Source organism: Danio aesculapii, chromosome 13 (genome assembly GCF_903798145.1).
Source record: "Danio aesculapii chromosome 13, fDanAes4.1, whole genome shotgun sequence".
NCBI classification, from domain to species: domain Eukaryota; kingdom Metazoa; phylum Chordata; class Actinopteri; order Cypriniformes; family Danionidae; genus Danio; species Danio aesculapii.
In genome coordinates, this window is record NC_079447.1 from 49722914 (window position 1) to 49746481 (window position 23568).

General features: G+C 36.2%; 1 protein-coding gene across 4 annotated transcripts in view; it reads right to left on the bottom strand.

Moving 5' to 3' along the window:
- Positions 1 to 9317: 9317 nt before the first annotated feature.
- LOC130239452 (KH domain-containing RNA-binding protein QKI) overlaps positions 9318 to 23568 on the bottom strand; it is a 201764-nt gene continuing 187513 nt past the window's right edge. Inside the window, exons 6-7 of one of the 4 annotated variants that reach the window (XM_056470659.1) lie at positions 22915 to 23190; positions 9318 to 10879 (exon numbers count right to left, since the gene is read on the bottom strand). In XM_056470659.1, the coding sequence (XP_056326634.1) occupies positions 10800 to 10879; positions 22915 to 23190 (356 nt within the window). In that variant the 3' untranslated portion in view covers positions 9318 to 10799. Of the gene's footprint in view, positions 10880 to 16811; positions 17284 to 22914; positions 23215 to 23568 lie in introns of those variants that run through there. The other 3 variants (XM_056470658.1, XM_056470657.1, XM_056470656.1) reach the window with 3 other exon arrangements.

A 23568-nucleotide genomic window follows, 5' to 3' on the forward strand; every position in this document is an offset into this window, starting at 1 on the left:
AGCATGCTAATTTGTGATAAAATGATGCTAACTTCATGCTAGCAAGAATTATAGTGTTGGACGCCTTTTTTGTTTTGATGAATTAGCATGTTTTTTTAGCAAAAAAATTTGCATATCACTAGCATGTTTCTAACATGAATTCATTTTTAACTGTAATTAGTTAAGATGCTGCTGTAATGTTTTTAGCTTGAAATATTATTAATTAGCATGTTGCTAGCAGGAATCTATGCTAGAAAAATAACTGCGAAGGTTTAATTTATGTTAGCAGCATGCTAATTTTAATAAATGATGCTAAGTTCATGCTTGCAAGAATTAACATGTTGCAAGCCTGTTTTTAAAATGAATTAGCATGTTTTTAGCAAGAATGGATGTTTCTCAGCATTAGTTTGCATATCACTAGCATGTTTCTAACATGAATACGTTAAAAAACGAAATGGCATCATACCGCCCAATAGCATTCGTTGTAAAAACGAGACGCAGTCAAACGTTCCTCTGGCTACATAATTCGCGACCTCCAGAAGTGTATATAGGGGGACGTTTACAGAATGAGCCTATGGTGGAAAATTCATGTTAAATAGCCACTAATACACCAAAATGTACTTCCTAGAATTCCCAGTGAGATCAGGTAAAGATTAAACTTAATTTTCCACTCCAGCATTGAATATATATGATTTCAACAGAGGAGGTAAACAAAATCAGTGTTCGTACCATTACACTGCGTAAACCATATCAGAACAACAGCATTGCGTCATTCCTTGTAGATAAATTAGCCATTAATTGTAATGTTTTTCTTCAGTTGTTACGTGTTGTATGCCTATTTCACATGGTGTGATGCTCTTGATGCTTTTGGGAAACGTAGCCAAGGTTGGCTCATTCGCCACTGAATATGACATTCGTATTGAACACATGAGAACAATGCTAAAGGCACTTAAATGATATTTCCCCATCAACCCCATCGGCACATCGAGAGGGCCACGGTTTTGGTCATCCACGTCTACACCAATCACAGAAAACTGGATTGTTTTCACTTCATAAAGGGTTCGGTATTGTTCTTTTTTTTTTTTTAAAGTTCACTTCACAATGTTTGACAGTATAAAATAATGAATTGTAAAAATATACGTTCTCTAGAGCATAATAAAAATGTTCTTCCTGTACATGTTTTTTGTTGTTGTTGTTGTTGTTAACGTCACTCTTTAAATGTGTATCTACAAATTTCATACATTTGTACAGCAGATAGGCAAGCATGGCTTATACATCCTCACTTAAAAGTGTCAGATTGTTCCAGAAAGGGAAATACTCTTGTTTTTTTACATCACTGAAACCGCGTATGATGTAGTGATGCTGTACAGATGTGTACGCACCATCTACACCGTCATGCATTACATTCAGAGTCATTACCGTAACTGCAGGATCACTTCCGCCATTGGTTTTGGGGTGCGCTGGATGTTCAATCCACTTCCGATTCCTCAACAGTCCCGTCCCGTGAAGTTCTGGCTTTGATTTAGAGAGTGTGGGGCAAATCATTATTGCTTATTGCTTATAAAGAGTGCAGATCTACAGCGACAGGAACGTCCGACCCGCTCCCATGTCCAACCGCTGAGCTGTAGGAAAAGCTGTGACGGCTCTTAGATACTCGTTTTGTCTTTGATTGATTGATTGATTTTGTTTTAGGGCAGAGGTGTGATATCTGCAGGCAGGTAATGGGCAGGTCATCATTGGGTGAAGAGGTCAGAAGGTCGGGGTTAGTTGCCAGTGGTGGCTGAGTGGGTTAGAGAGACAAACGAACAGAAAAGAAGGGGGGAGGGAAACAAGGAAAAAGGAGGAAGGAAACAAAAGATAGAGGAGATTAGTTTCAGCTAGTGAAAAGCAGGATGACAATATGAAAAGTATTATTTTATAAAACGATCACATGTAGGCTCTTGATTCAGTCGGGTTTCCCCACAGCGAGATGTCAGGTGGATAAATCGCACATTTAATTGGGTATATTGAATGGGATAAATTAATTTAGAGGGGGGTCCCAAATATAGCTCATACATTATTATAGGAATACAGGAGAAACTTAGTCCAGTGCAATACTAATAGCATCAAATATGTATGTTGACTTTATTTCATTACAACTGTAAGCATTACAATTTCCCTTAAAACCATTGGTAGTATCGTATTATTTGTATATAAAGTTTAGCGACATTTAGCAAATCTCAAATCACGAATTTTCTTATTGTAAAATGTAACTATTATCAGCCATGCGCTTCATGTAAAGTTGTATACACACAGCACACTCATGTAAATTAATGTAAAATACTTCTGCAACGGAGGCCAGCTAGTGAAGTGCTATGCAGGTAAACCCATCAAAAGGTGCTAAAGGCTATGGTCCATAGCATACTTGTCAGAGGAACCACCTCCCATGCACAGAATTGCCGGTTCGAGCTTAGAGCGGGTTGGGTGCTGTAGGACCGGTGGGTTAAATGTGGGGGCTCGTCCGGGAAGGGAGTGAGATTTAGGGGGGTAAGTGTAATGAAGGCCAGCTAGCGAAGTGCTATGCAGGTAAACCCCTCAAAAGGTGCTAAAGGCTATGGTCCATAGCATACTTGTCAGAGGAACCAACTCCCATGCACAGAATTGCCGGTTCGAGCTTAGAGCGGGTTGGGTGCTGTAGGACCGGTGGGTTAAATGTGGGGGCTCGTCCGGGATGGGAGTGAGATTTAGGGGGGTAGGTGTAATGAAGGCCAGCTAGCGAAGTGCTATGCAGGTAAACCTCACTCCTCTGCCTTCAAAAAGTGCTCTAACGACAGACGCTAAAGGCTATGGTCCTTAGCATACTTGTCAGAGGAACCAACTACCATGCACAGAATTGTCAGTTCGATTCCAGCTTTGAGAGGGTTGGGTGCAGTAGGACCGGTGGGTTACATGTGGGGGCTCGTCCAGGATGGGAGTGAGGTTTAGTTGGGTGAGTGTAACGATGGCAAGCTAGCAAAATGCTATGCAGGTAAACCTCATTCCTCTGACCTTATAAGATGCTCTAAGGACAGACGTTAGAGGCCATGGTCTTTAGCCTACTTGTTAGAGCAACTGACTCCCATGCAAATAATAGCAGGTTCGATCCCAACTTAGCACGTGTTAGGTGCAGAGGACTGGTGGGTTAAAGGTGGGGGCTCATCCGGGATGGTAGTGAGGTTTAGGGGATTGAGTATAACAGAGGCCAGCTAGCGAAGTACTATGCAGATAAACCTCACTCCTCTGACCCCAAAAGGTGATCTAGCGATAGACGCTAGAGGCCATGGTATTTAGCCTACTTGTCAGAGCAACTGTCTCCCATGCAAAGAATTGTCGGTTCGATCCCAGCTCAGCACGGGTTGAGTGCAGTAGGACAGGTGGGTTTCTTGTGAGAGGAGTGAGGGGTACCTGCATTGCCCTTCACTAGCTGGCCCCCGTTACACTTCTTAATTGTTTATTTATATAATCGCAAAATGGGAACTATATTGTTGTCTAACTCTAATTGCCTTAAAACAACTATAAGGTCTGAACATATCAATATGTTATAAATATTAACATGCTTATTCACATTGTCTATAGTGAAAAGCATCGATTTTGGTCCAATTAAAAATGAGAGGGAATGCAGGAAACCAATTAGTCGTCAAATATCCAATTCCATCTACTTTTTATTATCAATTATTTTTACTATGTGTACTGTATTTTGCACTTCTCACAGGTCTAAAGAACTTATTTTTATGCATACTGCTGCTCTTTTGAAGGTTATATCGCTTCTGTTGTGTTCTTTTGTATGTCGCGCCAATGTAATATCATTTTTTGCACTGCTAGTTGTGAAGAAATTGCTTCAGCTTTATCTAAACTTCTCATCTTTCTCAGTAACAAATGAAAAAAAAAGTCACCTCAAAATTTTCAATAATGACGATAATGCCAAAATAGCATACCAAATCAAGCTTGCATTATTGGTTGAATAATATTGGTTGAAGTATTTTGCATGGAGTTTATCTGGAGCGTTGCTGTGGGCCGACTGAATGTGAGAGCCTTGAAGAACAGTTGGCCTTCATCTTTGCAATTTAGTAAAACCATAAAGTAAAAGCATGAGTTCACACACAGCATGAGGAACTGCCTATACTGACAGAGGACGCATGTTAAGGAGGAAATCAAGAGAGAAAACACTTGGAGAATAAAACTGTGGCAGATGTGTCTAATGGTTAGTAGCAGTCAGTAAATGAGCTAGACTGGAAGCATGACAAGATATGGTTCAGATAAAGGGCTCTTATTATGCTTTTTATGCATTCAATGTTGATGTATGAGTATGAATGTTACAAAGCACATCGTTCAAAGCAAGTCATTGTCTATATCAGTATATTGAAAATGATATGTCAAAAAGTCATCGTAACAAACAAATTTTAACCACCTTAAATTTTTAACTTAATATTTTCAGTCAGTTTGACTGATGTGAGTTAAGGACTAGAAAAGTTCATTCAACCCAAAATCTTTTAGGCAGCGCAATATTTATTAGTGAAGCATTGTTTAAAACAAAAGACGCTATTTCACAGATATAACTTACTGAAATGTATGATTTCTTCCTCAACTGTTTACCCTTGCTTACCTTGTGACTGAATTATACGTTAGTAAGGGTATGCTACATTAAGTTATTTCCGTTTTAATCAGCTTTAATTAAAGAATTAATAAACCGCTATAGCTCAGAACAATGTTTTGTGTCATTTTTTTCCCTTTTGTGTCAGGTAGCTGTGTAATAAGCAGGATAAAGTACACACAACTGGTTGTTTTCACACAATAAAGGTTAGTGTATGCTCCATTCAGCCATTTTCGTTTCCATCAGCATTGCCTGTAATTAAATAATTAATAAACTATTATGGCTCAGAACAATGTTTTGTTTTTGATTTCAACCTTTTGTGTGAAGTAGCTGTGTAATAAGTGGGATAAAGTATATGCAGATGATTGTTTTTATAGAATAAAGGTTAGCGTATGCACCATTTAGCCGTTTTTGTTTCTGGCAGCTTTACCTTTAATAATATTTTTGATAAAATATTGCACCTCGGAACAATGTTTTGTGTCACGTAGCCAAATAATAAGCAGGATAAAGTACATCCAGGTGTTTTTTTGTTCACAGAAAAAAAACCTTTAGGATTATACAGCAGTACTCCGCAGTTGCCACCATGTTGTGACTGAATTATAAGTAGGTTAGTGTATGCTCCATTCAGCTGTTTTCTTTCTATCAGCTTTAATTAAAGAATTAATAAACTATTACAGCTCAGAACAATGCTTTGTGTCATTTTTTTCCTTTTGTGTCAAGTAGCTGTGTAATAAGCAGGAAAATGGACATCCAGCCAGTTGTTTTCACAGAATAAAGGTTAGTGTATGCTCCATTCAGCCATTTTTATTTCTATCAGCTTTGCCTTTCATTAAAGAACTAATACACTATTACAGTATAATTATTTTAAATATATTTTTTTCTTTTGTGTCAAGCAGCTGTGTAATGAGCAGGATAATTATATCAAGACAGTTGTTTTCACAGAAAAAAGGTTAGTGTATGCTCCATTCAGCCGTTTTCATTTTTATCAGCTTTGCCTTTAATTGAATATTTATTAAACTATTACAGGTCAGAACAATGTTTTGTGTTTAATATTACCTTTTGTGGCAAGTAGCCATGTAATAAGCGGGATAAAGTACATCCTGGCGGTTTTCACAGAATTAATGTTAGTGTATGCTCCATTCAGCCATTTTTATTTCTTACAGCTTTGCCTTTAAGTAAAGATTTGACTATTATGGCTCAGATTGATGTTTTGTGTAAAATGCATTACCTTTTGAGGCAAGTAGCCATGTAACAAGTGGGATAAAGTAGATCTAGACGGTTGTTTTTACAGAAAAAAAGCCTTACAATACAACAGTACTCCATGTTTGGCGTCATCTTGTGACCAAATAATGTGTAGGTTAGTATATACTCCCTTCATTTCTGTCAGCTTTGCCTTTAATTAATGGAATAATAAACTATTACGACTCAACACAATACTTTGTTTAATTTTTACTTTTTGTGACAAGTAGCCATGCAATAAGCAGGATAAAGTACATCCAGCCGGGTATGCTCCATTCAGCTGTTTTCATTTCTGTCAGCTTTACGCTTAATTAAAAGATGAATAAAGTATCACAAAAGGCTGCTGATGAGCCTGTCAGACTTTTATTCTGCGATTACAACCGCCTGGATGTACTTTATCTCTTACATAATACATTCAAAATTGTCTGTCTGTCTGTCTGTCTGTCTGTCTGTCTGTCTGTCTGTCTGTCTGTCTGTCTGTCTGTCTGTCTATCTATCTATCTATCTATCTGTCTGTCTGTCTGTCTGTCTGTCTGTCTGTCTGTCTGTCTGTCTGTCTGTCTATCTATCTATCTATCTATCTATCTATCTATCTATCTATCTATCTATCTATCTATCTATCTATCTATCTATCTATCTATCTATCTATCTATCTACTCAATTATCATGCAGTTGTAGAGTTCAGATGATGCTGTGAGAGTCTGATCTGTGAATGTATGTGAATCCTTTTTGTTTTTTCATTACCGACTGCTATTAAACACTAGAGTTCTGTACAAGACACAGATTTTTAAGGAGATGGAGGGTCGATGATTGCTGGTTAAGAACTGAAAAAACTATCGTCAGAAATAATTAATGGGCCAAAACAACCAATACTGTGTTTTTACTCAATAAAATGTTTTATTGCCTTTTCAAATTCATTTTTTCTCTCTCATTCTATTTACAACAACATAAAAATCTTGGCCTTAATAATACAAAGCAACACTACAACAGTTTTTTTTCTAGCATAATAGCATCGCAAATTCAAGCTGTGGGATTTTTAGCCATTACCCTCAGCGTTGCAGACTACCGACAAATCACAGGACACAGAATATAAAATGCTTTTTTGCATATAAACATTGAAAAAGTCCTGTCATTCATATATAAAGCCCTAACATATATCCAAAAATATAGGAAATTTTCTAACATGGTGCTATAAAGCTGCTATGATGCATATGTTTTTTCTTTCCTACAAATAGCCCTCTATAATACCATAACTATCTCTTCCAAAATACAAGTAGAATTTGACAATTCATATACATTCCTGCTTTATATATTTGTTTTAGATATATATATTTATTTTAAAAGCCACAAGTAAATACTATTTTCTTTTCAACAACAAGAAATAAAAAGAAGCTTACAGTAAAACATAAAAAAATGTATCAAGTGGATTTGTTTTTTCTCTTAAATGCTTTTATACTCTTGACACGGTCGCATCTCACATCCGTCCACTCGGCAGTGGTCAACCGTAAGACTCGACAGATTCATTTCAGTTTCATGGTCTGAGGTTTGATGTAGGTTTTCACTTTTTTTCAACATGTCTGCTCTCCAAAAAGCAGAGGAGATGAATGATTCTGACGTTCATATTCAGTGCAAAATAAAAGGCTTGTGCCACATTTATCGACAGATGGAAAAATGATAATAAAACAAGTAAACGGCTGAGATCAAAACAAAAAGTGATTCGTGTGGTCCAGTACAAATGCACAGACTGGAAATCTGGAAGCTCTGTGCAAAATGGGTTCACAATAGTAGATTTTCTTCGAAGCAGTAGTTCGGTTATGTCAGGGGTGTCCAAACCCAATCCTGGAGGGCTGTGGTCCTGCAGATTTTTGCTTCAACTTGACATAACACACCTTGCAAGGATGTTTCTAGAAAGCCTAGTAAAGCCATGGTCACACTGCACATTCCTCCCCATAGACTTCCATTCATACGCAACCGAATGCGACCGGAAACACAACCGACAAGTTTCGCAGTTCGTTGCCTTGTAAAGTTCAAGCTTGGTGAACGCTGACCTACGAAATCATGTGTTTGCGTGAGACCAATCAAAGATCAAAACACGACCCCTCGATACAGAAATTTAAAATATAGACCAATCGCTCGCTTTTTAAAATGTCGTCTTGTTTAATCCCGCCCCTTTTCGCAGCGCTATACGACAGAATTTCGCAAGCTCAAACTCTAGTGTGACCGCAGCATTAGACCTTGATTAGCTAACCTAGATGTGTAGGATTAAGGTTGGAACTAAACTTTGCAGGACATCGGCCCTCCATGACTGAGTTTGGGCACCCCTGCATTATGTAAAAACATGTATAGCACTCACACACACACACATACAAAATGGTATGAAAAACAGAACATTGAAAGAAAGGAAGCAATCTCAGTATCTGATCTGTTTGATATCTGCAGTCATTTTGTCAGGTTAAGCAAAAAAACCCCATCTGAATCATTGTATGTGTGCACACACACATACACACATAGACTGTGCAAACTGAATTTATATGCTGTTAAATTCAGCCTGATCTCACGAGAAAACGTAAGTATTTTACGTTTTGTCAGTTTAGTGGCTAATTCGTACGAATTCGTACGAGTTCAGTCGTACGAAATTGTACGATTTCAAAAAGGAGGCGTGGCACCTAACCCCACCCCTAAACCCAACCGTCATTAGGGGATGAGCAAATCGTACTAAATTGTACGAATTAGATCATACAAATTCATACGAATTAGCCACTAAATCAAAAAATTACGAATTGCCGGGAGATTGTGTTGGTTAAATTCATGTGAACAAGGAATTATCTAAGTAGTGTATTGATTAATCAAACAGTTATTATTAAATAAAAATCAAACTGAATCTGTTTTAAATGTAGACGATTGAATTAATTATTAAACTTAATTGCTAAAGAAACATTTAAGATGCTTTTTAATGATTTTAAATCATTCTGGAGAAATTGCAGCTTAATTGTTGCTGATAAAACAAATATTAAATAGATTACCTTCATGATTATTTCTCATTATTTGCCAAATGTTACTCTGAATATATAACAGTTTAAAAAATAAGCCTTATTATTTTTTTCTCAGCTAAAATGGTGTTTTATTTAAATGTTTATAAATGCACTGGGGAAAAGGCTTCTCTTAAATTGTTTGTCTTGTTTCTTAGATTCCTCAATAAAGAACTATTTTCTAGACAAGCAAAACAAATTGTCTTGTTTTAAGAAATAATGTATCAAAATTAAAAACAAAATCAAGCAAAATAATCTGCCAAAGGGGTACGCAAAATATTCTGATGTCAAAATGAAAAACAAGATTATTTTACTCAGCCCATTGGCAGATTATTTAGCTTGTTTCAAGGAAAAACTCACTTAAATTTGGCATATTATTTCTGAAAACAAGACAATACGTTTTGTTTGTCTAGAAAACGCTTCTTGATTTAAGAAATTGTAGATATTTGGACAAGAATATTATTATTTTTTTCCGATAGTCTACAGCAGTGTTTCCCAACCCTGTTCCTGAAGGCACACCAACAGTACACATTTTCAACCTCTCCCTAATCAAACACACCTGAATCAACTCATCATAACATCAGAAGAGACTCCAACACCTGAAGTTAATGGGTCAGAAAAGGGAGACATCCAAAATATGTACTGTTGGTGTGCCTCCAGGAACAGGGTTGGGAAACACTGGTCTACAGAACAAACAACTGTTATACAGTGACTTGCCTAATGACCTTAACTTGCCTAATCAACCTAGTTAAGCCTTTAAATGTGACTTTAAGCTGAATACCAGTATCTTGAAAATATATTATGTGCTGTCATCATGGCAAAGATAAAATAAATCAGTTATTAGAATTGAGTTATTAAAACTATTATGTTTAGAAATCCTTTGAAAAAAATCTTGACCAAAAGATATAAAGGGGGGGGCTATGAATTCAATAAGTCTGACTTCACCTGTATGTTAACACTGACAACATTCCATCTCTAAGATTTTCATACTATTATTGTCTCTGCTTTGTTTTGAAAGGCCTATAACCTGCTGATAGTGAGCACAGATGTTAACGCGCATTAATGCTATGGCGACGGCGTTCTATTTGCACATCGGCATGACACGCAATTATCAATGATCACTTCAGCTCGCTCGGAAACGAAAAATTCCTGATGAAACCTATTCAATATATAAAAAACCTGTTTACTGTTAAAACTGGAAAGCGTAATGGGGCGAATAAAGCCCGTGTTCACATGAATAGCTCCATTATTTGTCATCAACATCATGCTGAAATCATGAGGTCATCAAAATAATGGAATCAAGTCAACCACTCCACCTGCGCAGGTGTTTGTGTATGGTTGAAGACAGAATTATTAGCCCTCCTGTATATTTCTTTCCCATCTTCTGAACACATTTCTAATCATAATAGTTTTAATAACTGATTTCTTTTATCTTTGCCATTATGACAGTAAATAATATTTGACTAGATATTCTTCAAGGTACTAGTATTCAGCTTAAAGTGACATTTAAAGGCTTAACTAAGGTAATTAGGTAGTTTAGGGTAATTAGGCAAGTCATTGTATGATGATGGTTTGTTCTGTAGGCAATCTGAAAACAAATACTGCTTAAGGGGGTAATGATATTGACTTTAAAATGGTGTTTAAAAAATTAAAAACTGCTTTTATTCTAGCTGAAATAAAACAAATAAGACTTTCTCCAGAAGAAAAAATATTATAGGAAATACTGTGAAAATTTCTTTGCTGTGTTAAACATCATTTGGGAAATACTTGAAAAAACTAATCACAGGAGGTCTAATAATTCTGACTTCAACTGTATATATGTGTGTGTGTATGTGTGTGTTAAACCATATTAACCAGAGAGTACTGAATTCACATGCTTCACAACAGATCAGGACCAACAGTGAGTAGCTACTAGTAATGTTAACACAATCACATGAACTAAACTAACCTCTTTCTGCGGTCACTACCCTTTGGTAAGGATGGACGCGCAGTTCGTGCCTTCGTACTTTAGTTGCCACAGCACCTGCTTGGATTGCAATAACATCACCAGAAAACAGATCAGATCAGACAGATGGAAGAATAAAAAAATGCAAATCATTTAAATTATACAAGATAAGGCACAAATAATACTTCTTCTTTCTCCCATATGTAAATACCGCTGACATGTGTTTGTACAAAATTCGTTTTTTTTTTCTTCGCATAGCTTTTATGACAGACGCTCTTTATAGTCACGTCATCTTGAGCTGGAGAGACGGCGTCTTTAAATATAATACTGATAAAGTCACTCTGAGGGAGTGACGTTTAGGCACGTGTGCTGGAGTACAATAAACAACAACAATAATAATAAGGAGAAATGTACGGCAATGAATTAAAGGGGTAGTTCACCTAAAAATGACAATTCTGTCACTTGTTTACAACTTATTTGAGTTCCTTTCTTTCAAAAAGAAGATATTTTGAAGAATGTTGAAAACCTGTAACCATTGACTTCCATAGTATTTTTTTCTACTTTAAAAGGTTAATGGTTTTCAGCTGGTAACACTTTATTTAAAGGGGTGTTTATAAGATTGTCATGAAACCTTTATAGCAGGGGCGCCAAAACTTTTTCATTTGAAGGGCCAAAAACCAAATATCATTAAGATAAATATACCAATTTCCTAATTTACTTCATAATATTTAAAAGTAAATAGAAAATATTACTTTGAATCGTATTAACTAATGCAGTTTATACAACAGTTCTGTCAGGTTCTCGAATCTTATTGGCTGATAGCCTTGCGATATTAAAGTAACAGCACTCGTACAGCCTCTTCACTCTTGTGTTTTGTGGCAAGCAGATCAATAAATTCACACAGTTTGACGAATATTGAAGCTGTTGGACAACTTTTCAGGCTTTTTTTCAGGCTTTTTTATTCGAGAATGTGGTTGTTTAGATTGCAGCTGTGCAGTTTATTTAAAAGGATAGTGCCTATTTTAAATATTTATCCTTTTGGAGACTTAACGTGTTGGCGGCCAGCATGCCATACTGAGCAGAGCAAAGATAGTTGACCTTCCACCACAAGATGGCGACAGAGACCGCATAATAAGTCATTAGGGGGGAAAAATAGTGTTTTCTACAGCTGATCAAATCATTATAAAACAGGAAAGTGACATTCTAAGTCGATCTCTCGGTCTTTTGTGTGTTGTGGTGCTGTATTTATACCATAGAAATCTTGTAGTGTTTGTTTTGCTTTGGTTTTTTTGGGGGTAATTATTGTGATCTCCTGATTTCAACAGAGAAATACTGGGAAATCTCTGTAGACTGATGACATTTTATGCCGTTCAGCCTTATAATCTTAAAATGTGAGCAAAATCACCTGTTTTGTCATCACTTTTTAGACATTACGCTAGAGAATCATTCAAATACTAGCTCTAAAGTGACGTTGGTGAAGTAGCAAGAGTTTCTGCCATTCTGAGGTCAGCTGCAGATGTGAATGAATGGCGGAAGAAAGTAGTTCCTCATACAAAAGGATGTTTGAGACTTTTTTATATTACACGATTACGCTTTTGAACTGTTGTATAAACGCTATATCACACGAGTAGCAGTGCGATATGACTGTATATCGGCACTGCTACAAGTGTGATATTTCCCATATAACTTTTTAATAATAACTTATTGCAATTAAAACATAATACCATTTATAACAGTGTTGTTCAGTGCTGAATGAGATAGTCAAGCAGAATCTGTGAACCCTGATTCGTTCATCAATGTCTCTGCGTTGACCTCTATCCGTCGGGTGACAGTATGTATATTTTAAACTAAACTACAGCATTTAAATTGAAATATTTAATTTCAGTGGCTTAATTGTGCAGTTTATCAATAAATCAAATAAATAAAAGGTTAAATTGGAAATGATAATACCTAAACCTCTTCTCAGTGGGCCATGGTGGGCCAAATCAAATGTTACCATGGGCCAGCTTTATAGTAATTTCCTCAGTTATGGCATTTTAAAAGCAAAGATGACATTGTTTGTTATGACAACTTGAGATAAACAAATACTTCACAAACGGTCTTCATCTTTGTCATGACGACTTGACATTACCAAAACAACATAACTTAAATCAATCCATTATAAGTCATAAATCTGTCATAAACATGATTGGCACGAGGCATTATAATTGTGTCATGAATATTTTTCTGATCAAGTTTTCAGTTGAACAAACTACTTTTGCCATGAAAGTGTCTCATTAAAAGCGTCATTACTCTGTCAAATAAGTTTATAAGAGCATCATTAATATTTATTTATATATTTAATGACAAATTCAGCTTGTACCACTGTAGTTAAGGTAAAGAAAAATCATGAATTCAAGACAATCATGTTTATGACAGATTTATGACAAGTTTTGTTGTCTTGGTAATGTCAAGTTGTCTTGTCAAGGTTGTGATGCATTTGTTTAGATCAAGTTGTCATAACAATCAATGTCAGTTGTTATAAGCATGCATAACATCACATTCATGTGTCATGCCGTGATTATAAAGGTTTCATGAACACCCCTTCAAGTAATGTGCCACCTTTCTTCAAAATATCTTCTTTTGTGTTTAAAAGAAGAACAAAACCCCTTTCCTGTCGTTTTTTTTGGGTGAACTGCCCCTTTCAATGATTAGTAAAGCATTACAATTTGATCTTTTTTCTCCTTGGGCGTAGCAGTCAGTGGCACCGAGGCGAGTGTGAGGAATAGCCAGTGTAAACCAACAGGAGCGAGTGTGACTGACTGCTAGGCCAGAACAAACATCGCTCAAAAAAACAACAACAAGGCAGCTGTGAAAGGAAAGCGTGTCAATGTTAACACTCGGATGGGATGAGGGGCGCAGTGAGGATCCTGGGTAATGCATTTAGCCTTTCGTGGGGAAAGCCACACCTGAAGTATAAAGGAAGCGAATGGGGAATTAGTGGCAGGATTGGTGGTCCTCAGGGGGAAATAAACATACCGGACAGTCAGACAGAGCAGGTTTTAGGACAGTTCAGTAGACACAAGTTAAAACAAGCTATTAGCTTTTGTTTAACACTTAAACATAATTCTTTCGCTCGTTCAAACTACTTATTTAAAATGAGCTGAAGCAACACAATTCTTTAGAATTCATTGGGACAACTTAATTTTTTATGTTCAACCCACATAAATTTGTTAAAAGTGTTAAGTTAACTCAATCGATTTGTGTTGGAACAACATGAATGAATTGTGTGGAATCCAGCATTTTTTGCAGTGAAGAGTGTGTACTGCTAAAGACAAATGTTGGGTTACACACAATGGATTTGTGCTGGGACAACATGAAGGAATTAACTTCACCTATTAGTTTTTTACAAATGTAAGTTGATTGAACACAAAATCATTCAGCTGTCCTCCCAAAAAACTCCAGAAAAGTTGTTTCAGCTCATTTTAAATAAGTAGTGTGAACAAACAGCAAACATAATGTTTTGAGTGGGCACTCTTACTATCAAAAATATCTGTTTTGTATTTTTAAATGGAATTTATTTGTACTTTTTACTATTTATTATCACTTTAATGCATTCAAAGCTGAATTTTCAGCACCATTACTTATTTTCTGTGAAATATGATCCTTCAGAAAATCATTATAATATATTACCCTGGACCACAAAATAGGCAGTGTTTTTTGGGAGTATTGTATGGGTCAAAATGATTGATTTATCTTTCATGCCATCATAATCATTCAAATATTAAATAAATGAATATATTTTATAAATGTCCTTCTGTGAATATATCAAAACTCCATTTTTGATTAGTAATATGCATTTCCAAGAACTTAATTTGGACAATTTTTAAGTAAATTTTGTTAGTATTTAAACCCTCAAATTCTAGATAGTCTAATATCATCTTGACCAAATATTGCCCTTTCCTAACAAACCAGTTTTCAGCAAATGTATAAATCTCAATGCCAAAACACAAACCCTTATGACTGGTTTAGTGGTCCAGGGTCAAATATCTCTATTTCTTGACTCAATGCATATTTCTTATCATTTTAAATGTTGAAAACTGTTGATAATGTTTTTTGTGGACATTTGAATAATTATTTTTTCATAAACAGGAAAAGAAAAAAAAAACACTCATTTGAGATCAAAAGGAAAATATGGCATTAGATTTAGCATAAATAATATATTTTGCATTGTGACGAAACAATTAAGCACATTTTAACATTTTTAGTTTCATAATTTTCATTCTCAACAGATTCTTGCCTGTAATACGGTAAAATAAATACTTCATAAATACTGTAAATTTTTTTGTGTAACAATACATTGAAAGTGATTTAAAAAGACTGAAAGATCTGTTAGTCAGACTTCATTCAAGTTGCTGTTCAACTAAATCTAGATGATTCATGCACTTAAAAGTTACACCTTGGGGTTGACTTCATGTAAATGAATAAGCTTTTGTTGTACTGTACATTCTTAAAATCAAGGTCAAAAGGTATTCAACAGGGATACTAGAGAAGAACCATTATTTTTATTATTATTATATTTAAGGAACCATTATTATTGTAGTGTGAATTTCCACAATAAAGAACGATACTTAATATGTACTATTAATGTAAAAGTTTCTTCATGTAACCATCATGCATTTGTATTTATTACTATTATATTAATATTATATTAATATATTATTATTTAACTTTTTTTTAATGCACGTGACAGCTCTTCTCATGCCAATCAGATTTGTATCAATAATTAGTCTGCTACTAAATAAAATGCTTATTGAAGCAAACTGAAATATCATTTAATATCTACATGTAGTCTATATGTAAGGCTGTTTTTGACATGTTTTTGCATTTAGACTCACGCATACAGTTTGAAACAGGACAAAATGGGAAAATGTACTTGATATTGTTGCAATGCAATGCAAAACTATTATCTAGAACAGTGTTTCCCAACCCTGTTCCTGAAGGCACATCAACAGTACACATTTCAACCTCTCCCTAATCAAACACACCTGAATCGACTCATCAGAACATTAGAGAGACTTCAAAACCTGAAGTTAATGGGTCAGATAAGGGAGATATCCAAAATATGTACTGTTGGTGTGCCTCCAGGAACAGGGTTGGGAAACACATCGCAGCAAGCACACAGCGTCAAGATGTTAAAATTAGGTTAGATTCAGGTTGTGAGATCAGGTGACCAAAATTCAATGTCTAGTCAGCGTCTAAAGGCAATGTTACTTTGACATCCAATAATGACATCAGATGACGTTGATATGTGGTTGATTTTAGGTTGTGTTGGAAAGTGACCAAAATCCAACGTCGAGCCTTAATCCTAAACCAGCATCATATTGGCGTCAAATACTGACATTTACTGGTCAGGTATGGCAACCAAAATCCAACATCTAATAGACGTCATAGTGGTAACGTCCACACAATGTCAGCTGTAACACCATCAGACGTTGATATTTGGTTGATTTTAGGTTGTGCGTTAGACACTGATGTTGCGTTCTGATGTCAAACCAATTTTCATTTCCAAACAAAATGCAACGTCCCACAACGTTGGGATACAACTTCAATCTGATGTCATGTTGACATCCTGTGCCTGCTTGGATGTTTTTAATATCTTCTTTAAATTTTGGGTTGAACTATATGACGTGACATTTACTATTAAGCTCGATTAATCCTGCAGAAAGACTATGTTCTCACTAAATGATTATAAAATGCGACCATGCTATCTTGCCCCCACCGTAATGCATTACACTAACCTAAAACAGTTTCATGACTATGATTATAAAGTTTGGACAGATGACTGCATTCATGTTCATACAAAGCTCTTGATCTAAATCTTTCTTCTAGAGTTTTGTAGTGATATAAGTTGTACATATAACATAAAGGTATCAGGTTTGGAATGACATAAGGGTGAGTAATTAATAACATCATTCTCATTTTTGAGTGAACTAACCCTTTATGTGTGACCATGCCATCCACCATAATGCATTAAACTGTCCTAAAACTGCTCTGTAAACATTCTGGCTTTCAACAGATTCCCGTTCTCTGTCCTCCCAATGTAAGGAGCCCCACCGTCCCCTCACCATCCTCATGTTGCCCTCCTCCATGGGCTCATTCAGAAAGGCTTGTGCAGCAGTTTGGGGCTCAGTGCTTTGTCTCCCTCATCATTATAGACTCACATAAAACAAAAACAACCATCACATTACAGAAAACAAAAATACAAAATCAAATGAAAGCAGACAGAATGAAGGAGGCCGGGGGAGTCCAGCCAGTCCGATAAGTGGGAGTCGGGGCAGGGGGCGTGTCTGCAGTGAGGGGGAAGGGCTTGTTGAAAGGGGGTGGGGGAAAGAGACTTTAAAAGGGAGGCCGACCAGTTGGCTCTCCACGCTGGACTGTGATGGGAATGTGACAGGTCTGAAAGCCCAGGTACAGGGGCAGCTCTTCGGCCTTTGAGGACGCTGTATAGAGAGAAGACAGGGTGAAAATCTCCTCTTAGAACATCCTGTTAGTCATCATGTTAGCTGATGTTATTATATGAGAGGACGTCTGGTTTGATGCAGTAGAGTTCAAAGTATTTAATGGGATAGTTCACCCAAAAATGGGAATTTACTCACTATTTATTCTCCCTTCAAACTTTGAGTTTCTTTCTTCTGTTGAACACAAAAGAAGATATTTTGAAGAATGCTGAAAACTTGTAATCACTGACTTACATAGCAGGAAAAACAAATACTATGGAAGTCAATGGTTACAGCTTTTTCTTCAAAATGTCTTCTTTTGTGTTCAACAGAAGAAAGACCCTAATAAAGTTGAGTAAATGAAGACAGAGCTTTCAGTTTTGGGTGAACTGTCCCTTGAAGTAGGATTTTGAGCAGTGCATAATAAAAGATTTTATAATTTTTCATTTTATAATTTTTATATATACATTATATATTCTTTTTAAGAATTTATGTTTGTACAAAGCCATCCAAATCTTTATGCTGAAGTGCAAAAAGAGTTTTATAGAGATAGAAATTGTGTATACTGTATATATTATATATAACGCAAAGGTTTCAGAGATTTGGAACGACATAAAGGTGAGTAAAATCATTTTATATAAATCAAAAATAAGCATAAAAATTATGTTAAATTAAAAATAAATAAATAAATAAATAACTAAAAATGCTGAATCTATTTAATTAAAAAATCAAATGCAAAATATTATCAAAATCTATAGTGGTTTATAAGTGATATACAAAATTCCTGAACCGTTATTTCATAGTTTTGAGATATATAAATATACACTCACCGGTCACTTTATTAGGTACTTTAAAGTGACTAGTTTTCTGTTTCCTGACACTGAAAATGGTTATATATACTCACTAGCCACTTTATTAGGTACACCTGTCCAACTGCTCGTTAAAGCAAATTTCTAATCAGCCAATCACATGGCAGCAACTCAATGCATTTAGGCATGTAGACATGGACAAGACGATCTGCTGCAGTTCAAACTGACCATCAGAATGGGGAACAAAGGCGATTTCAGTGACTCTGAACGTGGCATGGTTGTTGGTGCCAGACGGGCTGGTCTGAGTATTGCTGATCTACTGGGATTTTCACGCACAACCATTTCTAGGGTTTACAGAGAATGGTCTGAAAAAGAGGAAATATCCAGTGAGCGGCAGCTCTGTGGGCGCAAATGTCTTGTTGATGCCAGAGGTTAGAGGAGAATGGCCAGACTGGTTCCAGCTGATAGAAAGGCAACAGTAACTTAAATAAGCACTCGTTACAACTGAGGTCTGCAGAAGAGCATCTCTGAACGCACAACACGTCCAACCTTGAGATGGATGGGCTACAGCAGCAGAAGACCAAACCGGGTGCCACTCCTGTCAGCTAAGAACAGGAAACTGAGGCTACAATTGGCACAGGCTCACCAAAACTGGATAATAGAAGATTGGAAAAACGTTGCCTGGTCTGATGAGTCTCCATTTCTGCTGCCACATTCGGATGGTCGGGTCAGAATTTAGCGTCAACAACATGAAACCATGGATCTATCCTGCCTTGTATCGACGGTTCAGGCTGGTGGTGGTGGTGTAAAGGTGTGGGGGATATTTTCTTGGCACACTTTATGCCCATTAGTACCAACTGAGCATCGTATCAACACCACAGCCTCAGGTAGTTCTGTTGCCGACCTCCACATCTTCTGATGGCTTCTTCCAGCAGGATAACACACCATGTCATAAAGCGTGAATCACCTCAGACTGGTTTCTTGAACATGACAATAAGTTCACTGTACTCAAATGTCCTCCACAGTCACCAGAACTCAATCCAATAGAGCACCTTTGGGATGTGGTGGAACGGGAGATTTGCATCATGGATGTGCAGCCGACAAATCTGCAGCAACTGTGTGATGCTATATTGTCAATATGGAGCAAAATAGTAGTATACTAGTACCTAGTAAAGTGATTTGTGAGTGTATATATACATGAACTTCCAACTTCCAGCCACAACCCACACTGGGACACATATATATTATTCTTTTGGTCAGTGCATAATGCATTTATAATGTTAACTTTTGTCATTTTAATTACTATAATAATGTAAAGTTTACTTTATAAAATCAAAATAAAACTAAAAATAATCTATAGTAGTACACACAATCCTCATGCCATTCCATTTGTGTTATTTAACAGTTTTGATACTCGACTGATACCACATCTCTCTCACTGTACTGCTCATTTGCATAACAATTAGCTTTTCTCAACTTGGACACGCCCACATCATCAGCTGTCACTCATGTCATTGTAAATAAATCTCCAACACACTGAAAGCGATTGACCTGCTGTAAACCTCTGTATGTGTGAGCGGCCCTTCAGTGCCCACAAACCTCCACCCACAGACAGAGCAAAGCTGATTCAGTCCTATAAAGATCCCGCTAGAGACCAGCTCAATAAACACACGTCTTGGACAGTAGCTAAACCCTACTTCGTGCGCTCTAATTGGACACGCTGCTCTTGGCACTGGGACGGGCTATTTGTCGCTGCTCAACTTAACACCGTGCCGTTGGGAGAAGCCAGTGTTAAACTGGCAGAAATACTGTTGGTAACATGATATTCATAATCGGCTTTTCTCAAGTGCTTTAATGAAGCCATACAGCTTGTGTGGAGTGGCGAGGACAGGGCTTTTCGAGAGAGGGAGCGCTCTCGTTAGTCATATAAAGCCACTAGAGCACTTAAAAGCCAAATCATTTATGCAAACGTTTCTTAAAAGGGGGACTTTTTATGACGCTAAATGGATTAAGTGGAAAAGGCTTGATGTATTGTTGTTTGCTCTTTTACATTTTAGCTTATGGCTGGTGGTGCCGTAGCCTTAATGGGGGAATCAGAGGATTTGGGTGGTGTAGGAGGGTAGATTTGGGTTAGTGTATGTTTTGGGGGATTTCAAAGGCATGGCATTGGGTAAGGCTGAGCGGTATGAATAAAATCTTTCATTACAATCTTACACATTTTTGTATGTCATATCTTCAAACACTCTCTAGGAGCATTTACATTTTTTTTCAGCACTTTACAAGTATGGCAAATTACATATTTCAATAAATATTCATTACATTATATCAGATGTAGTATTCTATTTTTGATGCTTGCCTTCAGATCAACATTGAATGCGTCACCTTTTATCTTAAATGTGTATATATATATATATATATATATATATATATATATATATATATATATATATATATATATATATATATATATATATATTAAATTTCATGCATTGTTCACTTATGAAGTGGTATTCTACATGCATTTTATCTTTTCCCACTGTTTAAACAAAGGACACGAATGAACACTAAAATAAACCGCCAGGTCATGCTACAGGCACATGCAACAAAATAAATAAATAAATATTCTACATAAACCCTAAACAATGAAACTAGCTTCAAACACTGTGACAATATTTAAAAGTTCTGCATTTTCACATTTTTATTCCTACTTTATAAGGTAAAGCAGACATTTTAAAACTAACAAAAACTAAATATTTTTCTTAATCCCTACTTGTACTGTTAAAGGCATTTAGTTACTTTAAAACCGTCAGTAAACCCATTGCCTTAATGGCAACAAGTTGACTTTCATTTAAAAAACGGAGTGAGCCGAATTGTAACTTGCTATATGAGTTACATTGGATTGTAGTCAAATGTTGACTCTTCTTAATCTTTGTATTTATACAAAGAGTTGGTTTACTTAATAATTTTAAAGCAATGAGTTTATTCACTTTTTAAAAAGTAGTCAACTAATCACTTTAAAAGAATTTACTCACTTTCTATAGTAAAGCCAAGTAATTGCTTTAAAATCAATGGATTTAGTACATTTTTAGAGTAAAGTCAACTAATCGCTTTAGTAGCAATGAATATGCTCACTTTTTATAGTCAACTAATCACTTTAAATACAATGGGTTTACTCACTTTTTAAAAATTAAAGTGAACTAATTGCATTAAAAGCAATGAAAATACTCACTTTTTAGAGTGAAGTCAACTAATTGCTTTAAAAGCAATAGGTTTACTCACTTTTTGAAGTATAGTCAACTAATCGCCTTAAAAGCTATGAATATACTCACCTTTTAAAGTCAACTAATCGCTTTAAAAGCAACAGGTTTGCTCACTTTTTAAAGCAAAGCCAACTAATTGCTTTTTAAAGAAATAGATTTACTCACTTTTTTAAACAAAGTCAACTAATCATTTTTCAAAGCAGTGGATTCACTTACTTTTTTAAAGTCAACTAATCGCTTCAAATGCAATGGATTTACTTACTTTTTAAAGCAAAGTCAACTAATCGCTTTAAAATAATGGATTTACTCAATATTTAAAGTCAACTAAGTCAACTAATTGCTTTAAAAGCAGTGGATCCACTCACTTTCTTTAGGTAAAGTCAACTAATCACTTTAAAAGCAACAGATTTCCTCACTTTTTAGAGCAAAGTCAACTAATCGCTTTACTCTAAATATTGAGTAAATCCATTATTTTAAAGTCAACTAATTGCTTTAAAAGCAGTGGATCTACTCACTTTTCTTTAGGTAAAGTCAGCTAATCGCTTTAAAATAATGGATTTACTCAATATTTAGAGTAAATTCAACTAATCGCTTTAGAAGCAATGGGTTCACTCACTTTTTAGAGTAAACTCAACTAATCAATTTAAAAGTAGTGAACTTTACTCACTTTTTAAAGTAAACTCAACTAATCGCTGTAAAAGAAGTGGATTTACTTACTTTCTACAGTAAAGTTAACTAATCGCTTTAAAATAATGGATTTATTCACTTTAAGTAAGGCCAACTAATTGCTTTAAAAGCAATGGATTTACTTACTTTTTCAAGTAAAGTCAAGTAATCGCTTTAAAATGAACTTACAAAATTCTTAGAGCAAAGTCAACTAATTGCTTTTAAAAAAAGTGGATTTATTCACTTTTTAAGTAAAGTCAACTAATTGCCTTAAAAGCAATGCATTTACTCTTAACTAATCACTTTAAAAGCAATTGCTTATCTCACTTTCTTGAGTAAAGTCAACTAATCGCTTTAATGAAAATAATGATTTGCTCAATTTTTACAGTAAAGTCAATTAAGAAATTATGAAAATAATGGATTTACTCAATTTTTTGAGTAAAGTCAATTAAACGCTTTGAAAGCAATAGATGGACTCACTTTTTTAGATAAAGTCAACTAATCGCTTTAAATGCAATGGCTTTACTCTCTTTTGAAACTACTCAACTTTTTCCTTTTGAAAGTCAACTACTCAAATAAATTGAAGGCATTTAAAGTAAAGGCAATAAATGTCAAGCAAAATGTTTCTCAAAATCACATTGGTAACATTTAACACTGAATAAAGCACATAATCAGTACCTGAGGTGATCATTGTCATATTAGTTTATGGTGTTGTTTTGCCTCAACGCCGGTAAATAGAAACTGTTACTATCAGTCGCAGATTGCAAAAACGAGTGCACTTCGGCATTTCAGAATAATGTCTATAAAAAAATGTATTGATCGTCATACCGCCTAGTCCTACCACAGGGCCATACTGAGGGGGTAGAGTGAAGGTGTTGTGCAGGTGAAGCTCTGCTTACCTAACACCCCACTGGAGTCGATGGGATACTCCAGGATGGAGGTGGCGGGTGCCAGCGTGTAGGGGTACTCATAGGGCGTGGCATAAATCAAGCCCGACTCTGGACCGGGCGGCACTAGGGTGGCGGTAGCAGGGTGGGCCGTGCCGTTGGGCATGACGGTCTGGATCTGGCGGATGAGAGGCATGATGGTGGGTCCCGCAGGCGTAGGTGTGCGCAGGGCTGTGGGTGGCAGGACAGGTGCAGGGCCGGTGATGATCCGAGGTGCCTGGGCACTCGCTGCAAGAGAGAATGCAAGGGCAGCTGCGGTGAGCGGAGTAATGTGAGGGAGAAGGGGTGGATGAAGACGGGTGGGTCAGGACAAAAAAGACAAAAATGGTTAGTTCCATGCACAGCCAAACAGTGAACACAGAGCATGTGCTGTTTAGATTCACTCAACAAGATCCTAGAAACAAGCGATTTGGCTGTCTGCACAAAATGAGACGTGACATGATGGAAACATTTAAATACCACCCATTGCACTCCCGACTAAATGGAAAGGATTATCATCTTACTAATACATAATTAACCTATTTAACATTAGTAAAAGTATATAGGCTGAGTGACTGATGTTGTTGCGTTGCAGTTATGACTGGGTAGTGCCAGTTCTGACTTTTA